General features: G+C 38.2%; 1 protein-coding gene across 6 annotated transcripts in view; it reads left to right on the forward strand.

Moving 5' to 3' along the window:
• Positions 1–671: 671 nt before the first annotated feature.
• Positions 672–17,381, forward strand: part of Hltf (helicase like transcription factor) — a 50,266-nt gene continuing 33,556 nt past the window's right edge. For all 6 annotated transcript variants that reach the window (XM_058574949.1, XM_046431248.2, XM_046431249.2 and 3 more), the window contains exons 1-8: positions 672–892; positions 2,010–2,217; positions 10,648–10,814; positions 11,893–12,026; positions 12,808–12,905; positions 14,364–14,438; positions 14,554–14,745; positions 16,957–17,052. In XM_058574949.1, the coding sequence (XP_058430932.1) occupies positions 873–892; positions 2,010–2,217; positions 10,648–10,814; positions 11,893–12,026; positions 12,808–12,905; positions 14,364–14,438; positions 14,554–14,745; positions 16,957–17,052 (990 nt within the window). In that variant the 5' untranslated portion in view covers positions 672–872. The remainder of the gene's footprint in view (positions 893–2,009; positions 2,218–10,647; positions 10,815–11,892; positions 12,027–12,807; positions 12,906–14,363; positions 14,439–14,553; positions 14,746–16,956; positions 17,053–17,381) is intronic.

Here is a 17,381-nt window from a genome sequence, read left to right on the forward strand (position 1 = left end):
CGGCAGCCATATCGATCGCGGCCATTTCCAACTATGGTCAACCACCTTAGTTGTGCTATCATCCTATGTATGTCTTGTACCAAAAACATGAAAAATTTCCTTTAGAACAACAAAAAATGGAAAAGCCAATCTATACATTCCTTTTAACATTTTCTGAACTCGATGTGTCTCACATACACCGACCACGCTTTAAAATAACAAAGGTCAGCGCTAAGTCCCAGCATTGGCGGCAGAAAATGAAGGTAAACAGTTTGTCACTGATTGCCTCTGGTCTCCTAAAATGAGAAACCCGTTCTGTGAAGACCATATTGTACATCAGATATGACAAGCAATGAGAGCTAATGTGAGGTCGGACCTGCAGAATGCGGCTAGACTTCGCGGGCAACATTGTTAGGGAGAGTTGTTTCCCCCGGGTTGGGACAGGGAACGCAGCACACGCCACGAGCACCGCGGGCACCGCGCTCGCACTCGGGGCCGCGTGGCTTTCCCGCGCGCCCTCCCTGGGGGCGGGGAAGAACCCGGATGGAACCGCCCCTGCAGCCGGGACCCCCCGCCGTCTTTGAATCGCAGGGCGGGGCGAAGTTGCCCTCCCTTCCGTGTCCCGATTGGGTCGTCTCCGCAGGCTCCTCCTCCGGATTGGACGTTCTCAGTGCCAGTCACCGAGCGTCGCGGGTCTCAGATTGTTGCTAGCCGGGGACGACGACTACGTCCGCCTAGACGCGAGGCGCCTTGCTCTTCAGCGCTGCGCTCCTGGTTCAGCGTTCGGAGCCTGCCCCTGGCTTCTGGGCTGCGAGGCCTGGAAGGAACTGACCGAGGCGGCTCAAGAGCCTTCGCGGGCGCGCAGCGTCCCTCGGGTCACCCCACGCAGCACCATGTCCTGGATGTTCAAGAGGTGAAGGGGGCGGAGGGGGTGGGGCGCTGGGGCTAACGGCCTGGCGGCGTCCCCAAGTGAACCTGACCTTCCGTGCGTTGCCGCCGCGCTCGCTGCGCACCGTGCAGCTCGGTTTCCCGTCTGCCGGCCTCTCCTGCTGCCACGGGAGGAATCGACGCATTGTCTAGCCTGCGAGGAGCAGCTCCTCGGGCGAGTCTCGTGCCAGGGCCTTGGGAAAGCTCTGTCACGGACTGCGGGGGGTCGCGCTCAGCCGCCCGGCGGGTGCTTTATTCCACACGACATCCATTAGACACCCACTGTGCGCTAGGCCTTGCAATCCAGCGGAGGCCGAGAACGGCAGCTCTGTCCCCAAGTAGTCACCATGCATGTGCACGCACAGATGTGCGAATATGTGTTTGCAGAAGAGCTGAAAGAGGAATGCGCGACGCGCCAGGAAAACGCAGAGCAAATAGCGACTGTCGCTTCCAGTGGAAACTTCTGGAGGCCCCCGCACAGACATCTCATTTTTCATCGTCCAGAGTAGTTTTTATGCCTATTCCTGAAATAATTATCCATAAAAATTTTCTTTAACCAATGGGTGGAGGAGCTTGGTTAAGGGGGCGCTTGAGGTCTGCTTCCCATGATGGCTTAGTGTGGAGATCTTAATAAAATGCGTGCTCTTCGGAGGGAATTAAAGTAATGAATGCTGGATGCATTATCTGAAAAGATAGGAACAGCTTCATGTCTAATAGTTCTGTTTTTGCGAATCTCTTCTAGATCAGTCGCCATTGGAATTTTGGCATATAATCATAAGTCCATACATTTCAATTTCAATAGATGACTTTCACTAGGAAAGTGTTTTGTCAACCCTTACTGGGTTTTCATGTTGAATTGGGGCAGAGGTGTGGTAAAAGAGCTGGTTTTGAACAGGTAGGGTTCCTGGACTCCTTCAATTCCAGCTTTAACCAGAATAGCTATTCATCTGTTCACAGGGATTCCCACATAAGATAATTTATTTGCTAAAATAAAGTGAGGAAACCATTGATCTATAAATGCTATTGGTCTGTGGTTTTTGAGAAATTATTGGTTAAATACTGTAGATTTTCTGTGCTTTTTTTTTTTTTTTTGTCTTTATTAGGGATCCTGTTTGGAAGTATTTGCAGACTGTTCAGTATGGAGTCCATGGAAATTTTCCACGCCTCTCATACCCAACTTTCTTTCCACGTTTTGAATTCCAAGATATTATCCCTCCAGATGACTTCCTAACTAGTGATGAAGAGCTGGATTCAGTGTTATTTGGAACTTTGAGAGGTCATGTAGTTGGACTACGCTATTACACAGGAGTAGTGAGTATAAAAGTAGATATTAAATTAAATCGTGGTGTATTTGTGGTATTAACCTAGAAAACAAGAGTGTTAGAAGGTGATATATGAAATGTATGTAAGCAAGAGATAACAAATAATTTATTTTCCTTACTTTACTATTGTTCTTTTGCATTTATAGCCTGCTTTCAATATTCAGAGCGCTTTGCACCATCATTTGATTCGTACAGTAACTAAGAGAGGTATCCTCTTTGAGGTTAAAAGATTTACCCAAAATACAGAGATACTATAAAGTATCTTCTGCCTTTTCTTTCCCTATTATTCTGTATCTGTTGTGAATTATGTGTATGTGTGTATGAGAGAAAGGGAATAGGGCAGAGAATATAACTTTTTCTGGTTGGAGTTGTCTTTGTTATGGTCATTGAGGATGCCTCTTGTGTCATTTGGATACTATAGCTCTTATTTTATGAGTTTACTAAGAAGAATTTTAAACATGCATGAAAATAAAAGAATACGATAAACTTACATTATATCTATGATCCAGATTCTCCAGCAGAGTTTTTTCCCACATTTTGTTTTCTTTGTCCATTTTGTATTGTAAAAAGCAAATTCCGAATATATCATTTTATGTTAATATAATTCAGTATGTATTTCTCAAAAATTTTACACGTCTTACATTTTATTTTTATATCCTATCTAATAAGTAACCCATAAATAGATTCTCTTGACTTTTAAAAAATGTCTTTGATTTTTTTGTTTTGTTTTGTTTTGAATCAGCGTCAAGACAAGGCACATATGTTATTTTTGGTTATAATGGGTCATAAGGCCCCTTCCTCCTTGTTTCATGCTATAGTTTTGTGGCAAAACCCAGATCTTTTGTAGAAATTTGTGGATTTGGTAGTTTTTTTTTATTCCCCCATATTTTTCCTATGTTGAAGCTTGTCAAACCATCTTTTTTAATTGTCTGAAGTATGTTCTGCAGGAGATTTCTTGTGTAAAAGTTTCATATTCCAGTATTGTCTAGTCTTTTATTGTCTCATATTTTGTTTACATTGGAGCTTCTCAAATTGTTTGGTGATCATCTGAACTGTATTGTGTAGGAGATGACTTAGGAAAGAACAGTTTTTCCTGAGTTTTTGTATGTTATTAATTTTGACTTTTTGTACTTAAAGAAAGTTTGGCTGACTATAAAATTCTAGACCCAAATTACTCTCCATATCCTAATGTTGCATCAGATGTTCATAGGAATTCTGATGCCAGTATGATTTTCTGTCCACTTAAGTGAGTTGGAATTTTTCTTTTTTTTCAGGATGACTAAAAGATATGTCTATTTTTTACCCTGAAATTCTAATAGTGTTTTTAGGGTATGTCTTAATTTTGTAAATTTGTTTTCTTCTGTTTAAGAAAATTTTCTGTAATTTGTTTTGAGTGTTTGCTTTGTTCCAAAGCTCATTTTCTTTTTCAGCAACTTCATATTCTGTCTCCCCACTCCGCACCCCTGTAGACTGCTGTATACCTATATCTTTGTTATTCCTCATATTTTTTCATTTTTTAATTTTCCAACACTTACCATGTCTGTTCACTCTTTTGTTCTTTTAATTTAGTCTTAAAATGGCTTTTCTTTTTCTAGTTCTTTTTAGAATTGTATCAGTTTTTTTTTTTTTTTTTTTGGTGCTGGGGATTGAACCCAGGGACACTCAACCACTGAGCCACATCCCCAGCCTTCTTTTGTATTTCATTTAGAGACAGGATCTCACTGAGTTTCTTAGCCCCTGGCTTTTGCTGAAGTTGATCGTCCTGCCGCAGCCTCCAGAGCCACGGGGATTATAAGCGTGTGCCACTGCACCTAGCCCCAGTCCTATTTTGTATTTTATTTACAGACAGGGTCGCACTGAGTTGCTGAGCTTCTTACTATTGTTGAGGCTGGCTTTGAACTTGCAGTTCTCCTACCTTAGCCTCCCAAACCCCTGGGGTTATGGGTGTAAGCCACTGTGCCCAGCTAGAATTGTATCAGTTCCTATTTGATAAACTATCTGTCCTGTAGCTCTCATGCCCAAGTCTGTCTTTCTTTGGTACTGGGGATTGAACCCAGAAGTACTTAACCACCAAACCACATCCCCAACCCTATTTATTTATTTATTTATTTAGAGACAGAGCCTTGCTAAGTTAATGAGACTGGCTTTGAACTCGTGATCCTCCTGCCTCAGCCTCCTGAGCCACTGGGAATACAGCCATGCTTTTTGTGTTTTTATATCCTTTTGTGTCTTAATTCTTTGTACCATGCAGAATGTCTTGAATCAGTAGACAGATGCTGGGAGAGGTTCAAAGCAGTTTTCCTGTATCTTCAGGAAATTAAAAAATTAGGATAGTCCACATACTATCAAATTTATTATTTGTCAGCTGGGCCTGGCAGTGTGTGCTTATACTCCCAGCAGCTGCTTAGGAGGTAGAGGCTCGAGGATTACAAGTTCAAGACCAGCCTTGGCCACTTAGCAAAACAAAAAATAGGACAGGCTGGGGTTGTAGCTTAGTGCTAGAGCACCTTTCACTTCGATCCCAGTACCACAAAATTTTTTTTCTTTTTTGCTATTTTTCTTTTCTGCAGTGCTGATGATTAAATCTAGGGCCTCTCACATGATAAGCAAGCACTCTACCACTGAGCAGTGCCCCCAGCCCTGAAACAACATTCCGTGCACATGTACACACACACACACGCATTTATTTTATAAAGCAATAACAGAATACACATGGGTAGGGGTTGTAATTGAGGACCTTATGCTTGCATTTGTTGTACTATTGAGCTATATTACATCCCCAGTCCTGTTTTTTTAGTACTGCACTTGGAATTCCAGGGCCTTACAAGCCAGGTGTGCACTCTATCTCTAAGCTGTACCCTCAGCTGTTTTCTTTTGCTTAAGTTACCATTGGGAAGTCCAGTTGAAGTCCAGATCCTTGGTGCCTGATGTCCCAAACAAAGAATTGAGCAAGACACACAGAAGTAACAGGCAAAATACAGATTTATTGAAGGTGAAGGTAGCACTCTGTGGTAGAATGGAATGGGATGAGAGAGAGAGAGAAAAAGAGAGGTGCTTAAGGCCCCAGTGCCTGGAAATTAGGGTCTTACATGCTGAGCTGTGGGATGTTCTTTTCCCTATACAGACCTGATTGACTACCTTACCCCATTTGCTACTATTGGTTACCTTTTGGTACCTCAAAGAATCTATTTTCCAATTTTCCCCCCATTGGTTACTTTAGAAAACCTAATTAGAATATCGCCCACTTTACCCCAATTGGTCATTTTAAAATATCAAACCTTTGGTGGGAGATGTCATGGTGATAAGTCCTCAGTGGCAGGAATGGTCATGGTAGGGGGACGTACTATAAAGAGGGACTGACTCCTTGTCTTGTCCTCCAATGCCTTCTTTTACCCTGTCTCTACAATCTTGGTGTCCCTGAACTGCCTAATTTGTAGATTTGCCTGCTCTAGATATTTTATAGAAATGGAATTAGGCAGTATGTGGCCTTTGGGTCTGGCCTCCAGTGCTGCCTTCTTGTGTATTAAACTGGTATTTTCTAGTGTACCATAAAATTTTATTTATTTTAAAACATACTTTGAGTTATTAGTAATTGTCATAAGGATTACAGTTAACATCTGAATTTATTGTAAGACCCTAGTTTGATTTGGGCCACCTTAATTTCAATAAACGCTTTGCTCCTAGATATCTCCATCCTACCCCTTTTTTGTGTGTGTGTTCTCTTATTACACAAATTATGTCTTTATGTTGTGTACATCAGTGAAGATTTATAGTAATTGTCTTATGTACTTTAAAATCAGTTGAGAGAGACTAGGGACATAGCTCACTTTCCTAGCATGTGCAAGGCCCTGAGTTCAATCCCTAGCACCACACACACACAAAAAATCGGTGAAGAGGAAAAAAACTACAAACAAAAATCCATTTATACTGTCTTTTTTTCTTTTTAGTGTAAATAATTATCTTTACCTGCTCTTAATTTCTTCATGTGGATTCAAGTTAGTGGTTAGTATTTTTGGGTTTCTGCTTGTCTCTAGTATTTCTGCTTGGTGATGGATTCTCTTGGTTTTTGTTTCTCTAGGAATGTCTTAATTTATCCTTCCTTTGTGTGTGTGTGGGAGGTGGGTGGGTACTGGGACTGGAACCCAAGGGTGCTTTACCACCAAGCTGCACCCCGGCTCTTTTAATTTTTTTGCTTTGAGACAGGATATTGCTAAGTTGCTAAAGCTAGCTTCGAACTTGGGATCCTCCTGCCTCAGCCTCCCGGGTAACTGAGATTGCAGTGCATGTGCCATTTATGCCCTACTCCTTCATTTTAGAAGTGTAGTTTTGCAAGCTATAAAATTCTTGATTGAATTTTTTTCTTTCTGCACTTTGAGAAGTTTTTTCATTCTCTTGTGGCCTCCCTCATTTCTGATGAGAGATCAAGTCTTTGTATGTGAAGAGGTGCTTTTCTCTTGCTGCTTGCTTTCAAGATTCTTCGACAGTTTGATGATGCTGTGTCCAGATGTGTGTCTCTTGAATTGATTTTACTTGGCGATTGTTGAGATTCTAAATGTGTAGATTAATGTTTTCCATCAAATTCAGGACATTGTCAGCCATTATTTCTTGTGATGTTTTTTCTGCTCCTTTCTCCTCTCCTCTGGCACTCATTATGTATGCGTTTGTATACTTGATGTTGACACACAGATCTCTGAGGCTCTGTTTGTTTATGTTTTTACATTCTTTCTTTGTTCTGTTGTTTAAATCCCAGTTGACCTATCTTAAATTACACTGATTATTTCTTCTGTCTATTCAAGTCACCTATTAAGCCTCTCTACTGAATTTTTTTTTTTTAATTTTTTTTATTGGTTGTTCAAAACATTATAAAGCTCTTGACGTATCATATTTCATACATTAGATTCAAGTTGGTTATGAACTCCCAATTTTACCCCAAATACAGATTGCAGAATCACATCGGTTACACATCCACATTTTTACATAATGCCCTATTAGTAACTGTTGTATTCTGCTACCTTTCCTATCCTCTACCATCCCCCCTCCCTCCCCTCCCATCTTCTCTCTCTACCCCATCCACTGTAATTCATATCTCTCCTTGTTTATTTTCCCATTCCCCTCACAACCTCTTATATGTAATTTTGTATAACAATGAGGGTCTCCCTCCATTACCATGCAATTTCCCTTTTCTCTCCCTTTCCATCCCACCTCATGTATCTGTTTAATGTTAATCTTTTCTTCCTGCTCTTCCTCCCTGCTCTGTTCTTAGTTGCTCTCATTATATCAAAGAAGACATTTGGTATTTGTTTTTTAGGGATTGGCTAGCTTCACTAAGCATAATCTGCTCTAGTGCCATCCATTTCCCTGCAAATTCTATGATTTTGTCATTTTTTAGTGCTGCGTAATACTCCATGGTGTATAAATGCCACATTTTTTTTATCCATTCATCTATTGAAGGGCATCTGGGTTGGTTCCACAGTCTAGCAATTGTGAATTGTGCTGCTATGAACATCGATGTAGCAGTATCCCTGTAGTACGCTCTTTTAAGGTCTTCAGGGAAAAGTCCAAGAAGGGCAATAGCTGGGTCAAATGGTGGTTCCATTCCCAGCTTTCCCAGGAGTCTCCATACTGTTTTCCAGATTGGCCGCACCAGTTTGCAGTCCCACCAGCAATGTACAAGAGTACCCTTTTCCCCACATCCTCTCCAGCACTTGTTGTTGTTTGACTTCATAATGGCTGCCAATCTTACTGGAGTGAGATGGTATCTTAGGGTGGTTTTGATTTGCATTTCTCTGACTGCTAGAGATGGTGAGCATTTTTTCATGTACTTGTTGATTGATTGTATGTCCTCCTCTGAGAAGTGTCTGTTCAGGTCTTTGGCCCATTTGTTGATTGGGTTATTTGTTTTCTTATTGTTTAATTTTTTGAGTTCTTTGTATACTCTGGATATTAGGGCTCTATCTGAAGTGTGAGGAGTAAAAATTTGTTCCCATGATGTAGGCTCCCTATTTACCTCTTTTATTGTTTCTCTTGCTGAGAGAAAACTTTTCAGTTTAAGTAAGTCCCATTTGTTGATTTTTGTTATCAACTTTTGTGCTATGGGTGTCCTATTAAGGAATTTGGAGCCCGACCCTACAATATGTAGATCGGAGCCAACTTTTTCTTCTATCAGACGCAGAGTCTCTGATTTGATATCCAGCTCCTTGATCCACTTTGAGTTAACTTTTGTGCATGGCGAGAGGAGGGGATTCAGTTTCATTTTGTTGCATATGGATTTCCAGTTTTCCCAGCACCATTTGTTGAAGATGCTATCCTCCCTCCATTGCATGCTTTTAGCTCCTTTATCAAATATAAGATAGTTGTAGCTTTGTGGATTAGTCTCTGTGTCCTCTATTCTGTACCATTGGTCCACCCTCCTGTTTTGGTACCAGTACCATGCTGTTTTTGTTACTATTGCTCTGTAATATAGTTTTAAGTCTGGTATCGCTATACCGCCTGATTCACACTTCCTGCTTAGAATTGCTTTTGCTATTCTGGGTCTTTTATTTTTCCATATGAATTTCATGATTGCTTTATCCATTTCTACAAGAAATGCCGTTGGGATTTTGATTGGCATTGCATTTCAGTTATTTTTCTGACTCCAGAATTTCTTTGAGATCGAGTTCTCATGTTTGAAGAAATGGTTTGCTATCTTTCAGCATATTTAAAGTAGTTGACTTAAAGTCTCTTTCTAGTATGTCGAACATCTGTGCTTCCCTAGGGTATAGTTCATATTGATTGCTGTTTTTTTTCTATGTATAGACCATGCTTTGCCCTTTCTTTGCATGACTTGTGCTTTTCTTGTGTAAAATGGGCATTGAAAGTAATGTTCAACTCTGGAAATTATATTCTCTCTTTCTAGGGTTGTTTATTATTGCCAGCTTTGGTAATTGGTATTTGCTAGTGACTTTTCTGAATTAATTCTATAAAGTCTGTTCATTGTGTGTAGTCACTGAAGCATGTACTTGGCTTAGTGGTCAGTTAATGGTTGTACTAGAACCAATCGATTTCCCAGCCTTTGCCTAGAGTGCCTGTGTATGTTGGGGGCATTCCTTCAAACCTCCAGGGCTGGGAACAGTTCTGCCTTAGCCTTTATTTCCTGCTTCTTAAATGCCTCGAGTTCAGCCAGAGACAGGCGCATAGGGCCTTCTCAGGTCTTTGCTGAGAATGTGCACATTCATGGTCAAATGGGTAGTCCTGTGTTTTCATGTGGCCTTTTAGAATGCCAGGGATATATTGGAGCTTTTCAAAACACCTATTGACATCTCATTCCCCAGCTTCTCTGTTTAGACTTTTGGTTTTTCTATTCTGGTTTTTTTTTATTATTATTCTAATTATTATCCATTCCTCAAACAGCAATAGCGTTAAGATACTTGCCTGTAAAGTTGTGTCTGATGAACACTTGGTCAAGGAAGCTTTCTCACCTGCCTCTGAGGTGGGCTAAGAGTTCAAATACAGCCAGAGAGCAGAGTGTTATAGGGAACCATGACATGGGCCAGGCAATGGTGGCTTTTCGGGTCTTTGAAAAAAACCTGCAGTTCCACCCTGCCCACCCTGTTGAATGCCAGGCTGCTGTAAGAATCTCAGTGGGTTGATGTTTTTAAAGGCTGCTCTGTAGCTGGGGAGTTGGGAAGGAGACTGAAGCATTTATATTCAGCTGTTTTTCTTGATAAGCACTCCTTAAACTTCTTCCAGCCTTGGATTAGTTCACAGAGTTCTGGAAAAGTTGATTCTATCAGTTTGGACAGTTTTTCTGCTGCTTTTATGGAGGAGAGAACTTTGGAAATTCTTATGTTATTTTCATTGCCATCTTCACAGTTTTTAATCAAGTTGAATCAGAAAATAGCATGGGTTGGAGGCTGGATATATTTTCCTTATGCTAGTTCCATTCTGAGTTACAAATGCCTTTTTCCTCTCTAAATTCTAGAGAATTGTGGCTCAAGAAGTAGCCTGCCTAGGTTCCAGTTCTAGCATTGATACTTAATTAACTTTGTGGTCTCAAGCAAATGACTTCTGTGCTTTAGTTTCTTCGTATGTAAAATGAGAATAATTATATGCCTACGAATTGTGAGGGTTTAAAAGGTCACTATGTAGTGTACGTCAAACAATGTTTGGCATATAGTAAGCTCTTAGGAAAGGTAAGCTATTTTTCAGAAGTTATTGCTGGTTTATTAACTTCACAGTGAATATAAATTAGAAAAGTTGTACAAAAGAATCATTGTAAAATATTTTCCTTAATATTTCTGGTTTGATTCCAGATGAATAAACTGTGTAGAAGTAGCATTAAAAAATGAATAGAAATTTCAGGTAAAATATAATGAAGTCAAGCTATTATTGTTTGTTCATAGTTCTAATAATGTTCTTATCTGCTCATTTTTCTTGTTAGGTTAATAATAATGAAATGGTTGCATTACAACGAGAGCCTAATAACCCCTATGATAAGAATGCCATTAAAGTAAACAATGTGAATGGAAATCAGGTTGGACATTTAAAGAAAGATCTGGCAGCTGCTTTGGCCTATATCATGGACAACAAATTGGCACAAGTGGAAGGGTAACGTACTTTTAGAGTTTGGTTTTCGTATTGTGAGTCGAAGCTATCTTAGAACTTATTAGGGCCTCTTAAGGCCTATAAAAGTGTTGTGGTGCCTTTTGATACTGTCCCTTTAGTTAACCTGTCCAGTTCTCTTACTGCGTAGCCATCCAATAGCTGTCCTCTTGCTTTCCTGTTAAGTTGTACCATGGAGAAAAAGACCATGGTTCACCTGTTGGGAAGTGTACTCCATCTCTCCAACCTTATCAAGTGTAGATTTGGGAATTCAGAAATGTGTATAAATCAAAGGTTGTAAACTGGTATCCTGTGATCAGATGTAGGTGAGTTTCATTTTACCTGCTGTTTTGGAATTATTTTTATTTATTTCTAGTATCCAAATCTGGATATCTACATTTTCTATTTCCTAGTTCTTTTTCCTAAATGGAAAACTTCAGATTTTTCTCTTTATAAATGGGAGACTGGCTAATGCTGGACCCTCATCTCCACATGCCATCAGTTGACTGGAACTCATAGTAGCTCTTCTTTCAGCTAAGGCACATGCTGTCTCACTTCTTCCATCTCTTTGTTTTTATTTTTTTAAGCTCTGATATATTCCTCTTGGTTACCTTTTCTCTTTTAGCAGTTTATATTTGTTATCTCAATTTAAGTATTTGGAATATTCATACCCCAGTTCTAATGCTTAGGATATTCATGTACTGAGAACGAATTTGAGTGAATCCTGGATTAGAACTAGTTCCTGCAGGTCATTTCCCATCTTCCCCCAGCATCCACCTTTGGTGATTCTTTTAACCAAGGCTTCACCGTCAAACGGATTTATAGAATGTTTTATCTTGTAGTTTTGTGTAGAAACAGTTGTGTTTTGCACTATTTTATCCCTTGGTGTGTTTCTTTGGACATTCTGTTCCTCGCTGATTTTCTATCCTGTCCTTTTTCTCTCTCAAGTCCTTCCAAGTGGTCAGTGTCTTCCTACTTTATTCCCATTCAAAATTTGAAGGTACAATGGGATATTTAACAGATTCTTAATTAGGATAACACATTCTTCAAATTTCCCCTTTTCTTTCTCTCCTAAATATAATAGGGTAGTTCCTTTTGGTGCAAACAATGCTTTCACCATGCCTTTGCAAATGACTTTTTGGGGAAAAGAAGAAAATAGAAAAGCTGTTTTAGATCAATTGAAGAAACATGGATTTAAATTGGGTCCTGCACCAAAAAGTAAGTTTAAAATTTAACTTAATATTATTTAATATTGTAAATGCAGGAATTGTAGACTGTTTATTGTCTTTTGAGTTTTGTTGGCCAGACTAATTTGTGTTGAAAGCCCTGGTGTCTTTTTGAGGAAATCTCAGATTTTTTTCTTTTTTCTTTTGAAATATAGTAATACATCACTTAATGGGAATGGATTCTGAGAAATGCATCATTAGGAGACTTTGTTTTTGTGCAGACATCACAGAGTGTGCTTATGCAGGCTAAGATTGCAATATTGCTATTCCATATAATCTTATGGTACCAGCGTCTTATCTGGTCTGACATTGATCAAAATTTCTATACATGGTGCGTGGTTGTAACTGTGGATTCACAAACATATATGCAAAGAGCTTCTATAGACTCCCTCTTAAATTCCCCCAAAGCTAATGATTCTTTTTGATACATTTTAGACAAAACAAATCTCCAGATTGAGGGTGGAAAAGAATTGTTGGTTAGGCAAGAGCTTATTCATGTACTGTGGAATTATTTTAATAATGTGTTTTTTAATTAGTATTTAGCTTTAAAATATTTATCTAGAGCTTGAGATGTAGCTCAATGGTAGAGCACTTACCTAAATTAGTTTTTATTATTTATTGTTTTGTGGTGCTTAGGACTGGAACCAGGGCCTTGACCCACTAGGCAAATGCTCCACCACTGAGCTATGTCCTCAGCTACTTGGAAATTCTTAACGCGGTTTCTGTTCCTCGCTGAGTTTTAAAACTCTTTTATTTTTATTTGTGAATTATAGCTGTGGGATTCAATTTGGAAAGTAGTTGGAGCTCTGGAAGAGCTGGACCAAGCTACAGTATGCCAGTTCATGCTGCGGTACAGATGACAGCGGAACAGGTGTGCTTCTCTTTCATTTTGTGCTGAAATCTAAAAGTAAATTTTAAATGTAGAAGGTTGGTATGTCAAAGAATAGAATAATATGTATGTGCTGGCATTAATGATCTTTATATTTTTAAAATGATAAACCTGTTATATAGTATATGTGTGTGTGTATATATGTATACACATAGTTATACTTGTTTGTAAATGTTATCTAAAAAGCTGTGATAAGGATTGTAGTCATCCCTTGGCATCCACAGATAGGTTCCAGGATCCCTAATTTCCTTATATACCCACATACATCCTCTCATATACTTTAAATTGTTATTGGATTACTTATATTACCTAATGTAATGTAAATGTGTAAATGCTATATGAATAGTTGTTGTACTATATTGTTTAGGGAATGACAGGAGAAAAGATATTTACATGTTCAGTACAGGTATAGCCATTATAGGCCTAACTACATTTTTGATCCATGGCTGGTTGGACCTGTTCTACCAAAATATTCACATGTGTGGATCTGCATGAGATATTTTTGCATTTGAGATTTTCAAAATGTCCAAGTGGTAATTTAAAACATCAAAATTTGAAACTTACTACTCCTTTCAGTAAGGTTGCAAATGCAATGGTAAAAATTAACTCCAAGTCTTGGCATTGCTCTAGCCCTTACTTTGTCTAATTCATAATCTAGGATTCTATTATCTGGGTTAATTTGAAATAGTGTATAAAATAAATAAATCTAGATCAATTTAAAAATAACATCAAAATATTTTAATATCTCTACCTGCTAGTGTTAGTCTTATTGTCTTCTAATTGTGGTTACCATGTTTTCCCTGTATATCTTTTTTTTTGGTACCAGGGATTGAACTCAGGGCACTTGACCACTGAACTACCAGCCCTATTTTGTATTTTATTTAGATACAAGGTCTCTGTTTTATAGTCTTCCAACTACAGTGCAGTTACTTTTTTAAAAAATTATTTTTTGTAAGTACAGATGGACAATAGGCCTTTTATTTTATTTGGGTTTTTTTAGTGCAGTGCTAAAGATCAAGCCCAGTGCCTCACTTGTGCTAGGCAGGCACTGTGCATCTGAGCTACAGCTCCAGCCCCTGCAGTTTTTTTCATAACAACAACAAAAAAGAACAAAAGCTGTTCATTCTACCGTCAGTGAGCCATATAGCATCCCAGAGGGTTAAATGTTTGACTCTTCTGGTTAATTAAACAATGTGAATTCATGTAATCCTAGCCACTTGGGAGGCTGAGGCAGGAAGATCACAAGTTGGAGGTCAGCCTGGACAATTCAGCAAGACCCTGTCTCAAAAAATTAAAAGGGTGGGGATGTAACTCACTGGTAAAATGCTACTGGGGTCAGTCCCTAGTATCGGGAAAAAAGAAAAAGACATGAAATCTCTGAGTTAGATACAGTTATCACTTGACTTGCTTAATGGTGTTTCTTGTTGCTGTTTACTACAGCTTAAAACAGAATTTGACAAATTATTTGAAGATTTAAAAGAAGATGATAAAACGCATGAAATGGAACCAGCTGAGGTATTGGGCATTTTTAAATATCCTCTTTATTTCTTTGCACAAGATCAACTTTTTAGGTACTGCATGTAGAGAAAGGAAAGAACTAACTATAGTTCTGTGAAACTCTTGTTTCTAGGCTGTTGAAACACCACTGCTTCCTCATCAGAAACAAGCTCTGTCTTGGATGATCTCTCGGGAGAACAGTCAAGAACTCCCTCCATTCTGGGAGCAGCGGAATGACTTATACTATAACACAATAACAAATTTTTCTGAGAAAGACCGACCAGAAAATGTCCATGGAGGAATTTTAGCTGATGATATGGGTTTGGTAATTATTTTTTTCTTAAGTTAATACAATCTTATTTTGTGATTATGATTTTATAAAAAGTAATTTTGAAGTTGAAGCATATGTGTCAGTGTAGAACACAGGCTTTGTGTGTTGGGGGGTTGACTTAAAATCATACTCAGTTTTTTTGTTTGGTTAAAGAACGTTAAAATAATTGGGTAGCAGTAATTGCATAAACACGTAGTTTTCAATTTCTTTGTGTTTTGAAATTTGGGCTAATTTGTCTTTCATAGATTTTCTTTAAAAAAGTGAAGGCAGGGCTGGGGTGTAGCTCAGTGGTAGAGTGCTTATCCAGCATGCACGAGGCCTGGATTTCAGTACCCGGCATGGCAAAAAATGGTATTCTCTCACAAGAATTGTAATATGCAGAGTATTCAGTAGATATTTATGAATATTCTGAATAGATATTTATAAGTTACACTAGCAGTTTTTATACTTTTGGGTCTCAGTAACTTTTTTTTCTCTTAAAAAATTATTAAAGACAGTCAAAGGACTTTTACAGCATTAGACATTGAAAATGTTTTTTAAATATTAAAAAGAACAGTTGACAAAAGTACTTGTTAATGGCATATTTTTAAATGAAAAGTATTCCAAAGCAGTTGCAATTTTGGTGAGAAAACTGGCATTGTTTACAGTTTTTTCAAACCTTTTTTGATGTTTTGGATGAATAGATGACACCCAAATTCTCATGTCTGTTTCTTATTTCATTCAGTTGTGAATGTGGTGTTTTGGTTGAAGTGTATGAAGAAACTTTGTACTCATATGGATATAGTTACGAAGGAAAGAGTATTTTGATAGTTTTTTAGATAATTATAGATTTGGTTCTATGCTGAAATCCAACAAGTATTAGTTTATTACAGGTTAATAGTTATAATATAGAATTTGAAATCATACCAGTGAACTTTTAATAGCAGTGCATTAAAATTTATTAGTATATTTTCCACATTGCATAGATGTTTTACCTACTCGTGATTTTATCACCAGGCTCATTCATTTGGAAAATATTGATTCACTGTATTATGCTGATCTGCCAAATGTTGGTGCATTTCAATATACAATCTTAAGATTTTACATTCTTTAATATCACCACTGATCTTACTAGAAAAGCATTTACATTTTTGGAAGCTGCTGTCTTCATAGTGTCCCAAGTTTTATATTGATTTTCACTTGAAAATCAATTTTGTACCTGGCATTGAACCTAGGGGCTCACAAATATCTACTGAATACTCTGCATATTACAATTCTTGTGAGAGAACACCATTTAACCACTGAGCCACATCCCCGTCACTTTTTTATGTTTTATTTAGAGACAGGCTCTTGCTGAGTTGCTTAGTGCCTCACTAAGTTGTTGAGGCTGGCTTTGAACACGTGATACTCTTGCCTCAGCCTCCCAAGCTGCTGGGATTACAGGCGTGTGCCACTGCACCAGGCAAAAGTTCAGATTTTATCCTTGAACAACAGATTCTCAGTTGTTTTACTCTTTTTAAAGATGATAACCCCACTTTGTTAAATAAGGTCTTATTAATATTTCATTATTATGAAAACAGTTTTGACCTCCCATTTTCCTGAAACTGTCCTGGGCCCACACATTGAAAATTCCTGTTTAATATTGCTTTAACTTTGCCAGATGTTTGCTTCTGTGTTGTTAACTATGAATTACACTGCAGAGAAAACTGAAAAGTAAACATGTTTTCATTTAAGAAAAATACACAGGAAGTATCATGCCCCTTATGATTTGATGAGTTATGGCTTTTAAGTTTTGTTAAATCAGATTTAATAAAGTGATTATCTTCATAAGCATACTGGAGTTAGGACTCATTTTAAATTAGCTCTGAACTTCATTTGCAAACTAATTGTTAACAGTTTTATGATAAAATTAATAGTTCTGAGTTAAATGTGGAATCTAAGAACAGTAGTCATTCAATAAATGACATTCATCTGAGTTGCTTGTAGTATTTTATAATATAAATCTTCTAATAATTTTTTAATAATGTGAGGGAGGAAAAGCATTTCTTAACTGAAAGATTCTCATTTTTCATTAGCATGTATGTCATTTTATATAAGGATCCTACACTTCTGTGGCCTTGAATGATAGTCAGTATTTGATTATTTTAAAATTGGTTTTGGAATGTTTTCTGATCAGCTGGATTTCAGAATCTGACCTTTTTTTTTTTTTCTTTAAACATTTGAAAGGGTAAAACTCTTACAGCCATTGCTGTAATTCTTACCAACTTCCACGATGGTAAACCTCTTCCTGTAGAGAGAATTAAAAAGAATCAACTGAAGAAGGTAAAGTATTAGTGAGTGTTTTTCTGTGAAGTCTTTGGCTGACTGTGAAATTTATAAATTTCATTAAAAAGTAAATGCCTGGGCTGGGGATGTGGCTCAAGCAGTAGTACACTCGCCTGGCATGCGCAGGGTGCTGGGTTCGATCCTCGGCACCACATAAAAATAAAATAAAGATGTTGTGTCCACTGAAAACTAAAAAAAAAAATTATGGGGCTGGGATGGTGACTCAGTGGTAGAGTGCTCACCTAGCATGCGTGAGGCACTAGGTTCGATCCTCGGCACCACATAAAAACAAACTAATGTATCCACCTAAAACTAAAGATACATAG

Source organism: Marmota monax, unplaced genomic scaffold (genome assembly GCF_021218885.2).
Source record: "Marmota monax isolate L192 unplaced genomic scaffold, Marmota_monax_Labrador192_F-V1.1 WCK01_AAM20220418_F8-fsc00022, whole genome shotgun sequence".
Classification (NCBI taxonomy): domain Eukaryota; kingdom Metazoa; phylum Chordata; class Mammalia; order Rodentia; family Sciuridae; genus Marmota; species Marmota monax.